Source organism: Parasteatoda tepidariorum, chromosome 3 (assembly GCF_982258835.1).
Source record: "Parasteatoda tepidariorum strain Cologne lab strain chromosome 3, Ptep-v5.0, whole genome shotgun sequence".
Classification (NCBI taxonomy): domain Eukaryota; kingdom Metazoa; phylum Arthropoda; class Arachnida; order Araneae; family Theridiidae; genus Parasteatoda; species Parasteatoda tepidariorum.
The window spans coordinates 55,664,536-55,676,942 of NC_141757.1; the positions used below are offsets into that span (position 1 = coordinate 55,664,536).

Here is a 12,407-nt window from a genome sequence, read left to right on the forward strand (position 1 = left end):
TTTTTCTTTTTTTTTCTATTACATTCCCTTACTGAGCTGATTTTAAAAATTGAAGTTATTTCACGAATTTTAAAATTGATTTTTTTAGAATAGAAATGGATGCATTGAATTGAAATTTTTGAATCCGAATCCGTATCTTTATGTTATTTTTTTATATAATGTTCCAGAAATGAAATATTTAATGTTTTGCCATTGCGCATAAAATCTCCCTCATTCTGCTAAACCAAATGGAAAAATGTTATTTTAACAGTGGAGGTGATAAGAGTGATAGCCAATAAATCAGCGATGGACAGAGAAAGTGATCGATACTCGATGGCTGCAGAATCTAAAATGAATCTTAAACCCTTTATGTCGCTCTTTTGCATATCTGCAACAAACACAAATATCATGAGTATTTCCACGATCGAATTTTGAAAGATAATGTCGGCAATTATTGCAATCTTGTAACATTACTCTTAGCACACTTTGTTAATTTTTTTCTACTATAAAGCGACGCTGAGGTGATTTTTTAAATTCAAGTTCTTTCAAGAATATTACTCAGATTGAAACTTTTAGAATTGAAATGAATGAATTGAATTGATTGAATTGCAACTTTTGAATACGTATCTTTATGCAGTTTTTTGTAACGTTGCAGAAATTAAACATCCAATGTTTTGCCCTTTTGCATAATGTTTGACATTGTTCGAAATTTTTAGGAAAAAATAGCTAAATAGCAATTAATTTAGTTGTTACGTTTCCATATTCAAGCGAAGTAATTAAATAACCATAAATACGAGGATATTTAAACTGTTAACTGTGAGAAAATCGTATATTAAGTGTTTTCACCTAATACGGTTAAACAATTTAAATTTTATCACACCAACTAAACCCACTTAATGAAGCAATTTAGTTCCTGAAAGACGTGTACCACATATAGTTGAGAGGGATAATCTGTAGACAAGACTAATTGAACAGGGGAGTTGCCATCTCAATATTTCCTCATTCCCTTCAACTCATGAAGAGTTTTTAGTGTCCTGCAATGCCCAATTTGATAACCCTGGGTTATTAGAATACGATACTCTCCTTAACGCATGGATGACAGTACCTTAAGGCTGCTAATCTCTCTGCAATGTCCAGTTAATTTGCTAACGGTTTTGGAACCCTGCTCGTTGTAAATGGTTAAAAACCGTATAGTTTTGAAATCATGACTTTTTAACCATACTTGTTGTAAGCGGTTTAAAATCGTAAAGGTAAAAACGTTCTTTATCTCAAAATTTACTGTTAATTGGATGGACAGACAGCTACCGGTAATTTTGCCATAATTTTGGAATAAAAATTCTAACAATGTTGAAATGCAACAAACCATTTTTTTCATAAAATTTTTAATCTTATAATGTAATTTTTTATAACTCTTTATGTGCTTAAAATAATGTATTAGCAATTTTTTTCAATTCAGAGGTACTGAGTTATGAATAAACCTGCTCCAAAAGGAATCATCAATGTGTCGTTGGGGTTCTGCTGTACCACCCTCTTTAGATTCTAACTTACTGGGTATTTTAACGCAAACTACATCTGTTTTATTCTCTTCAAGTAATTCATAAATAACATCGAAAGAAAGAGTTGGAAAACGACTCGGAATTTCTAAAGTCTCCGTGTAAGTATAATCTTTGTCCTTCTGTACAGGGCAAGATATGCCACTTTTGCAACCGTTCGTATTGTTTAAAGGTATATTGACTCTTCTGGCATTAAATAATATTGCTGAACACTTTGCTGTAATCGATTTTGACGGTACTTTTGATTTAAATTTTATCGTGATAGTTTGCTCTTCTCCCATTATAAGATCACAACGATAGTCTTCCTTGCATCCAGTAACATCAACGCTTTCTACAGTTCCAGACACTGATCCACAATCTTCGTAATATGTGGCCTCAATGCTTATTGCAAGCATGGACAATAGAACACTGACCAATCTCTTCATATTTCTAAAATAAAAACAATTATAATGACTTAGTATTTTATTTTGGATTAAAAAAGAGTATGAGCACAAAGTATTTAAATATTTTTTTTATTCAATTCTCAAGATTTCGCAAATTTACGCTAGATTTGTATGCTCTCATACGTAAGATTTGAAGCACTTGTGCTTGTTCATCTCATTTTTTTATCCTAGATTTCTTTACATATTGTTTGCATGGTTTTACAACGATGCTAACACACTGTTCTATTGTTTTTCTCTATCTTCGAATTAACAACATTGGCAGATAGATCAAAGTATATAGATCATGGCAGATATATCAGAACGCAAAATAAAGATGAAGGATTCGTTATTACAAAATGATAAAATGAATCTTGTGAATTTAATTAAAAATTGAATTATATTGGTTTTAGTTTAAAATAATGGTTGCATAATTTTAAAAGTTCCATAAGAAACTAAATATTTTATTCATTTTTGAAATTACAGACATATTCACTTCAATTATAAATTTTCATTGGAAGAAGTTTTAATTTCAAAATATCCACCATTGAAATGCTTGTTTTGATTTTGTGGTCAAAGTTAAGATGACATTCCACTACGTTAGCGCTGTTAATTTGCAGATTTTTACGAAATCTCTTAATTTCTATTATATAAATTTGATACTTTTCACGGGTGCCTGCGTATTTTACCTGAATTGACGCATGCGCACTTGAAGGTAGCATGAGCAATTACTTCAAATATTACGCATGGGAGCGTGCGGAAAGTAATGCCAAATCGCGAAATTTCCCTATTATAAGCATAAATTATGCCATTAGTACATAGTAAAACTAGTAGATTTTACAGTCAAAGTAAGAGTTAAAATTAGGCATTGTATTCGTGATGAAACCCATGTACATTTAACATTCGAGAAGGTGAAAAAAATGTAACTTTAGAAGACATTAACATATATTGCTTAGAATTTTTTTAGTTATTCTTTTAAACTTGCATTGTTCTGATAAAATCTTTAGTCCTCTTTATTCTTATAAGCAAACAATGTTATTTTATTATTCATTTTAGTCTTATGTGTTCAATGAAGAGATGAATGTAAGCCACCTATTTTCCTTTTTTTTGTTTAACCACATTTAGTTTCGAACAATGAAAGCTTTGTGAAAAAATAATATATTTTCCTCTTTACAAATTGCTTTTCTACATCTTGAAAGATCTTCTACAGTTTTAAGCAAGTAAAATGCCATGGAAAATCGAAAATGGAAATAACGTGGGAAAACAAAATGCTTAAGCAATAATGTATAGCTTAAAATCCTAATTTACGGAACTATAGTTCAGTAAATGAAATTCTAATGTACTGTCCTATTTAGCTTAAAAACTCATGCCATATAAGTGTATGCCATAATTTTGTTATATCTACACCATTTTGTTTTAAATACATAATCTATTTTCATTGGCTTATTGGCTCGAATTTTACTTGATAATACGCCAAGTTTGAATTTTTCTCTGTATCTGTTTTTCAAGAACTTTCAATTTAGAACCTACTGCTTAGAGGTTGGGAGAAGTTCTTTGCCTGACTTTTAGTCTCCACTTAAAAATAACGGAATTTAGAGTATTAAAAATAAAATTTTTGGCTTCCATCTATTAATGCATATAGGTTGCTTGAATGGATGTTTTTGATTTTGAATTAAGGCCTTATCCATTATTTCTTCACACACTGATAAAATCACATGTTTGACAATTTCTTTTCTCTTGTTTCATTGTTGAAAAAAAGTCTACCGAAAAGTAAATAAAGTTAATTTTGTATTAAAACATCAAAGATAAAAAAATATACCGACACAATTTTATAAGTAAATAAAATGTTATCAAATTTTTTTTCCAGTGTATTAAGGCTATGAGGGTAATTAGAGTATTAAGCTATACATAGCAAAATACAAAAATTGAGCGGAATCGGCCGAAAAGTTCTTAAAAAAATCGAATTCTAAAGGAATCTATTTTTGAAATTCGATTTTTCAGATACGATACAAGCGATTTCGCTCAAATGTTGCATGATGCCCTGACTGCATTATATAAAATTCTGCAAAACAGTAACTGTAATTCAAAATATTTTCGACTAATTTTATATAAAATAATAAAAATAATAAATATTTACTGAAAGTCATTTTTTTGCACTGAATTACCTATGGATAAATGGCTTTTACAATTATGTGCAAAAAGTTTTCTATTCGCCTAAAATTTTTCCGAAATATGGCAAAACACGCGAAAAATAAAATTAACATCATGTGGTACAAACTTAGGATAGTTTTATTAACCAAACTAAAGGGACCATATTTTTTCAGACAGCGGCTACCTCCTATATTTTGGGGTAAGAAAACAGAGTTCATTGAAAAAAAAGAGTATGTTCATTCAGAGGAAATACGTTTTTAAGTCTGATTTCGTAACTTGAAATATAACCTGCTCTAATTAATTAATTAGCATATTTGAGGTCACTCCCTTGAACCATAAAGATTGAGTCGGAAAGATTCTTCATTAGATTAAAAGTTGTCCAGGGGTGTTCAATTTTTTTTTTGTTTTTTTTTTTTTTTGCTTTTCTGCAGCAAACTTGATGAATATTACACGCGATAATAGATAATGAACAAAATCTTCAAAGAATAAAACTGGAGCCGCGATGACTCAGGGGATAAAGCGTTCGCCTTCCAATGAGGTGAACCGGGGTTCGATCTCGGCGATGACTGGTCGATACGAATTCCGCATCCGGCTTGCACCGACCACAGAGCTGACTTGAAATATCCTCAGTGGTAGACGGATCATGGGTTAGAGTCCCCTTGCCGTCGGTATAACCGTGAAGGTTCTCGTGGTCTTCCTCGCCATGTAGCGCAAATGCGGGTTAGTTCCAGCAAAAAGTCCTCCACGAAGGCAAAATTCTCCCAATACTTGATACAGGAGTTCCCTTGTCTTCTGGATTGGGTTCAAAATTACAAGGTTATGAAGTTGAACATTAGCAGTCGTAAACCCAAAAATTGGGTCGGCTGTTCAATGACGGTTATAAAATATAAAAGAGAAATAAAATGAATAAAGCTGAGGGTTGGGATAGCCTGGTTGGTAGGGAACTGGGCTCATTTCCAAGAGGTCGCGGGTTCAATCTCCGGCGGCAGAAGACTCCCTTTGTAGTAAATGGTGACTAATGCACGTTAAATCTGTCTGGTTGCAAAGTCTTCGATATTCCCTTAACAATTGATACCTCAGGGAATACTGATCTAGGAGTTTACTTGTCTTCTGGATTGGGTTCAAAATTGCAAGGTTACGGCTATGCAACGACGGTTATAAATATAAATGAATACAACTTCTTCAATATTCACGCATCGAAACAGTGTAAATCTAAAATATCCTCAGTGGTAGACGGATTATGGGTTAGAATTCTCCTGCCATCAGGCTAACAGTGGGAGGTTTTCGCGGTTTTCCCACCGTGCAAAGCAAATGCAGGGTAGTTCCATCAAAAAGCCTCCAACGAAGGCAAACTTCTAACAATCGATCTTGTCTTCTGGATTGGGCTCAAAATTTTAATGCCGTAAAGTTGAGCATTGATAGTCGTAAACTCAACAAATTAGGTAAGCTATTCATCGACTGTAATAAAATAAAAAAAAATAACCTAAATAAAACTAACTGTTGGTATTAAAGTCAAATGTAACCCTGTTTAGCAAGTGTGCATGGAAAAAACGCTGTATTCATTGAATATATTGCTCATGACTGACTGAGTTTTATGTGAGATGAATTTTTTGTAATGTTTAACCATAATCTAATGTAATGCATCATCTGTAGTTATTGTTAATACACATTCGTTTCTATATTTATAACAATAACTTCTACATTACGAACTAGTAGGTAGTATAAATAAACGCAAATTTTACTTTGCAATCTCTTTATTTACACAAACTAACATATTTGATGCTTTTGTTTGAAAAAGAGAAAATAAAAGAAGTTAAAAAATAGTAATAAGATGAATATAAATAACTACAACATATATGAATGATGAAAGCAATTTTACATACTGTAAACAATAACGACAAAATAAACATCTAATTTAAATAAATTAATTGACTAACTTTTATAAAATGGACTTTTATCCTATTTTTGTCAAGTTGATAAAGTATTTTTAAAAACTCCAGAAAAAGTATTATACATAATGTATTAAAATTCCACTAAGTTGATTATGTATAAGGAGAACTTGATATTATCAGAGTAAAAATATCTTACCCAATTCAATGAAAAACTATAGAAGTAAACAGGCAGTTCTATGCTCTAAAAAACTTAGAGCTGAATTTTTAGTTGCTTTTTTGTCTTCGTTTTTGTAACAAGTAGATTGAATCTTTTTTTTCTTATTTTTATACTACGCATAGTCATCAGAATAATTTATCAAGTAGTTCGCAACAAGTCCATGGAAACAATTTATATCTTATAATTTAAAGATATAAATGAGGAAAGATTCATTTGTCACTTAGAAAAGCTTCTATTTTATGTTTTGATACTTATTTAAAGTCTGCAGATAATTATATTTTACTTTCATGAGAAGAATCCAACTAAGGAGCATGATTATCATTATTTTATCGATTTATCACAGAACATTCAGCAAAGAAATTCCACTGAATAACCTTGTGTGTTTTTAAAAGTTGAAAGTAGTTTTTTTCTTCTTCCAAACTATACGCTTTATCATTAACGTTTGCTACTTGTTTTGCATCCAATTAATTGCTGTTTTCATATCAACATTAATATTATGCAAATATTTGAAAGGCGGTTATTGTAAACACAGTTTACATGCGTAGTATCTTGAAGCCAGATTTAGCAAAAATCATGATTTTTAAAAAATGAATAAATAAAAAAATTGGATTTCTTAGTTAAATTGGATTTATTTCATTCAGATAACATTTTTTTTGCATTTACCAAACAAGGAATGTGATGAAATGTATTATGGATACTTAATTTTATTTAATATAATAGCCAATATAATATAATAACTAAAATCGTAATATATCTGACTAAAATTTTTAAAATATATTTATTATTAAGCTATAAAATTTATAATAATATTTAATAGTAATTTTTGCTTTTATATTTTAGCTCATAAGCTTTATTAATTTTTAGGATAGGAAAGCAGTTTGTGAATTAGATATCCAGTTAAAAGTATTCAATGAAGTTTCGTTAAATAAACATCGGTGATAAAAATATTTATGTTACTCTGCCCAGAATAAGTGTTTCTTTATTATTGATATTCACTAATTATACAATTTAATAAGTTTTAAAATCACTTCTTATTAATTAAATGAAAATAAATGGGTACAATTGAAATATGTTTATAGTAACCGCCAAATTTTTTTTCAAACATCTCATAGAAATTATAATTTAAAAAATTCAAGAAACTTCGATAGAGTTCCTGTTTATTATTCATAAGTTTATTTTAGAATTTAATAGTTTATATCCATCCTCCATAATTCTTTAAATAATTTGACATTATCAATGATATCGGACTTTAAAAGAAGTCATAATTTAAAGAGTATAAGCTATGTTGTATGATAAATATTTTAGATTAAAAATAATGAGCAGTTTTTAAAAATAAGTTTAAAGTAATGATTATTTTTGAAAAAATTTCAATCGACTATTTTTTTTATAAAAAAAATCAAATGATTTAAATCTTGATTTTAATCATGCCAACTTTGTTATAAATGGATTAATTTTTTTTTTCGTTTGCTTCTCTCTGAGTAAGAAATGAAAATATTTAGTCCCATCGAATTTAAATATTAATTAAAATATTCGTCAAGAGATGGTGTGCTAAAAATAACAGAAGGCTATTATTTTCAAATCAAAACAAGTTTTAACAATGCAGTTGCAGTTTAAGGACCAAATCAACAAACATCTGTGCGAATATTTCAGTGGGAATGCCTCGAAATATTATAGTTTTCCGGTTTAGTATTTGCTATCTGTTGATGACAAGCTCAGCAGCTATCTTTAAACTTTGATGAGAATCGAGATGTCTAAGTCAGAAACTGAGCTCAGTATTCCACTATCATTCATTCAATTTTCGTTTGCACTATTCCTATTGGACGATTCGTATTCCTATACGAATAGAAACGTTTATTCATATTGGTTGCATCTCTATCTGATTAATCAGTGATGGATTTCCAGCGGACAGGTAAGTGAAGTAACGTCAGCTTAGACATCTCTATAATTTAAGTTGCGCTTTTCAGTTCTATTAGGGGGATCGGAAAGTAACGTCGTTTCGACGCATAAAAAATTCGTTAGCCTTAAAAACCAATTCATTTTTTTTTATATCTATTTCTGTTTATTTTCGATTCGGCATTGAAGGGTTGTTGCTAACGAGGTTGAATACATTATTGATTAAAAATAAAATCTTGGTAACAAATATCAAATGCACCAAAACGACATTACTTTCCGCCCCTCCTAATATTAAATTCCGCTTTTATTCATTCGATTTTTTAATGGAATTCATTTCAATAGCAGGAAATATATAAATATATTTTGAATATGGAATATATTTTGAATAGCAGGAAAAAAAGATCGTTTAACCAATATGGACAATGTATTTAATGTTAGATTGCCGGATTGAACAGATTTTTATAAGGATTATAAAATAAATAACAATTAATACAGTTCAAGTTTAAATAATAATATTATGAATGTATTAAAATTAATAAACAGTGAATTAAAAATATAAAGCGTACAGGAGTTATCCAATACGCAGCCTCTTTTTCAATTTCACAAATAAAGTTTTTGTCGAAAAAAGTACGATTTTCATGTCAGCAATGAATGTTTCTAATCGTGTCTGAAGTCTATGAAAAATAATACGGAATTGTTCGGAGTAAAAATGTCCCCTTTTGAGAAAGTGAAGCTCTATCACTATATTGGTTAGGTTTAAAATTGGAAAAAATATGTTTTATTACTTCCAATTTTCAGATATTAAACAGATAGAAATTGTGGTATGAACTAAGACTTTTTCATTTTCATCAAGTGATAATCGTAAGTGATGTCTAATGACACACGCTAAAACTCCTTGATGAATTTAAAGTTTTTCAGTATATTTTTTGGGTATTAAAATGAGAAAAAAAGTACAGTATAAAATGCTTGAATATGGTAAAATGTACCATGTTTCTGGCTATTTGGGAACACCAAGTAGCCAGTAATTTGGGAACACCAATATTTGGGAACACCAATACTAAGCAATTATTGGTAAAATTAACTATAAAATATGGTTTATAATATTTGATAACTTTTGATAAATGCAGTAAAATTTAGTAATTTTATCATGATACCAAAAAGCATGGTATTAAAACTATTTATTCAGTTAAAATTACTTTTCAGTTAAGTAGTTTTTCTAAATGTGTGGTAATAAGAACTGTAATTCTGAAAACAGAATTTCCTATAAATTTTTCACAAACGAATGATTTAACTAACCAGACTTATGTTTTCCCCCCAGAAATATAATTGTCATATAGTACATTAATTTTACCATAATTTTTTCTCCGAGTATTCTCAGAAACAAATTTCTCAATTTATGACGATGCTGTAACCTTAGAGCTGTATTTCATTATTTGTAACAATTATTTTATAACGAAATCACGTGATTTTTGGTGTAACTTGAACTTTCAAATATTTGATGTCTTCACTCGTACGTCATCTCTTGCTTTCTGATGGGAATTCTACAACTGTTTTTTTATTTGACCTTTTATTTGTCATTAAAACCATATTTCCGAAATGTCGAATTGATATGAGTGATTGTGCACTTTTTGTTTAATCAGGTTTCGCGAGATCAAATCCTGGCGATTACTGATTGCGCATTTAATAATTCTCCTTTTAAACTAATTCCGCAATCAATATAATGCATTATTTTGACTAAAATCGTATTTTTAAACAAAAGAATAAATTTCTACTTGAAGAATTTTGAGCATTTCTCAGGAGAGGGATTCGTCAAAAACTGAGAAAATTTCGTCAATTTCATATAACCTTTAATATGATGAACAAGGTAGATCGTTCTTGCAGCCAATCTTTATAGTTAAACGTATATTGATTTTTTCCGAACTTTTTTTCCCTGTGTTTCTGAACAATTTTGTAATGTATGAACTAGGCTTAAATTAAACTTTGACTAATTTTTTTATTTTCATTATTTCATATTCACACATTAATTCATCACTTTTGAGGTTACCTCCTCGAACCTTTAAGATTGAGTCTTAGTCATTTAAAGTAGTCCTTTATATTTATTCATTTTTTCCCCGTGCATTGTGCAGTGCTTTAAAAAAATGAGCCATCATCAATAACTTTTAATCTAATGATCAGATCTTTACTTTCTAGTGCAGACTTTATTTTACGTTTTGAAATCAATCACAAAGCCGTGCTTTCTCTTTGTTAGATGCATTCGCATTTCTGACCTTCAAAGAAGACACCCTTTTTACATTCGATTTCTCAGGAACTATTTGACCGATTTAACTCATATTTTGTATTTTGCCATGTAAAATTACATTCTTTAAAATGTACTTTGCCTTATACCTTTTGAATAAAAATTTTGTCTACCATAAATAAAATAAAGAATAAATATTTATGAAAAATTGTTTTTTTTTTTGCATCATCTTAGGATAAACGAATTTTAAAAATTATGTGCGAAAAAATTTTTCGATTTTGGTAAAAAATTCTCGAGAGATGGCAAACAACGCAAAAAGTAAAATTAACGTAACCAAACTTTGAACCCTTTCTACTGATTAAATTAATGGCATATTCCAGGTCACCCTCTCAAACCATTAATATTGAGTCCTAGAATGGGAAGGTCCAAACATTAGATAAAAAGTTATTCGGGGTTATCCGTTTTTTTTCTTCTTTTTTTTGCGTATTGTACAACTACCTGAAACCGTGGAGCGCGTATTGTACTCTTTTCCACCAACCCTATCTGTGAGCAGGGCTAAAGAGAATACAAGGGCTAGTTCACTCCGCTCTTAGAGCTGAAGCTACGATTTCCCTCCTCATGACGTCACTGTGTCCACAGATCTCGGAGATCGCAAGCAAAGATATGATAACTTTGCATCTTTCTCTTTGTAAAAATAAGTTAGACTTTTTCTGGCTATTAGACTTCAAACTTTACGTAATTAACACATTATTTCCGTTCATAAACATAGTTCAAAAAAAACTTTCTTGGTTATTATATTAAAAAAATACCATTTTAAACTTATAAAAATGTTTTGCTAGTTGGTGAAAATGACACGATAAATACTTTATTTTAAAAAGTTCAGTTTTAACTTTAACTATTTAGAAAAATGAAGGCATATATCGACACTTTTTTTGTCTACATATTCTTTTATAAAGATAAGTTAAGTTAAATTTTGAATCCCTGATTTTAAAATATGTCGTTAATAGCAATTTGATCATACTTAATCATTAGGAAACATCAACCTTAAACGCTAATTACTGAAACAAAATAATAATTTAGGTACATAATGACATTAGAAATTTTACAATTGTTTATAGACATTTAAATTTACGATGGTATAATTTATAGATATTTAAATTGAAGAGAATATACTTTAAAAAAAATCATAAATATTTAGAATAACTACATTAAAAAATATGTTATGAAATTAGGAGCATTTCAACTATAAACTATATATTTTATTTATACTTTTTACTTACATTTTAATTTTCTTTGACTTTATCTATTTTTTAATTCTTTTCACCTGCCTTTCTTTATGAAGTAACGAGGCGGTTTCTATTTAGATAATGAATTTTTATAAAAGTTCTTTACGACAGAATAAACGTATTGCTGTTTTATATTAACTGTGTCATTTCGGAATCCATTCTTTACATAGTTGTTCATTTACTTTAAGGAACACTCGAAAAATTATACTTTTTCCTTTTGTTTTTATATCAGAATTTTTGCAAGTTGCAATCGCGCTAACTGGCATTTCGATAATAGTTTTATATTCTTGTAAATTCACTGCAAAAACTGAGGAAAGTCATTATAGAAAATAACAAATGTCTTAGAATATCTCGCAAAAAGAAATGAACCAATATTAGTTAGAGCTAGTAAGGCCAAACGCTCCGTTCTTGAAGTAAAAGTGCGAGCTTTGCGCCAAAGTGACGTCACTAGAGTGACGTCGCAGGATCGGCGCGGCGAGAGATACCTCAAAGGAGTGAACCAGCCCTTCTATTCTCTTTAGCCCTGATCTGTGAGAAATTTCTCCTCGTTTTACCATTTTTTTTTATTAGCATGGTTAGTTTTCGTATTCAGAACCTATAAGTTTGTTTTATTTTGAATATTTCCCCTTAACTTTATTATACTATTGTGTTCGTTTTTTGTGTGTTTCGTCTTTTCATACATAATTTCCTGGATGTCATGCAGATTTTTTAAATAACATTTGCATATAGTTAAATAATATTTTTAAATTTATGCATTGAACCATCACTAAAGAAAGCAATC

The 12,407-nt window shown here is 29.6% G+C and overlaps 1 protein-coding gene across 1 annotated transcript; it reads right to left on the reverse strand.

Moving 5' to 3' along the window:
- Positions 1-6,475, reverse strand: LOC107454909 (NPC intracellular cholesterol transporter 2). The gene is made up of 2 exons (XM_043043953.3): positions 6,191-6,475; positions 1-1,961 (listed from the first exon to the last, which is right to left on the reverse strand). The coding sequence occupies exon 2, from the start codon at positions 1,955-1,957 to the stop codon at positions 1,427-1,429; it is 531 nt and encodes a 176-aa protein (XP_042899887.2). The 5' UTR covers positions 1,958-1,961; positions 6,191-6,475; the 3' UTR covers positions 1-1,426.
- Between the last annotated feature and the right edge of the window lie 5,932 nt (positions 6,476-12,407).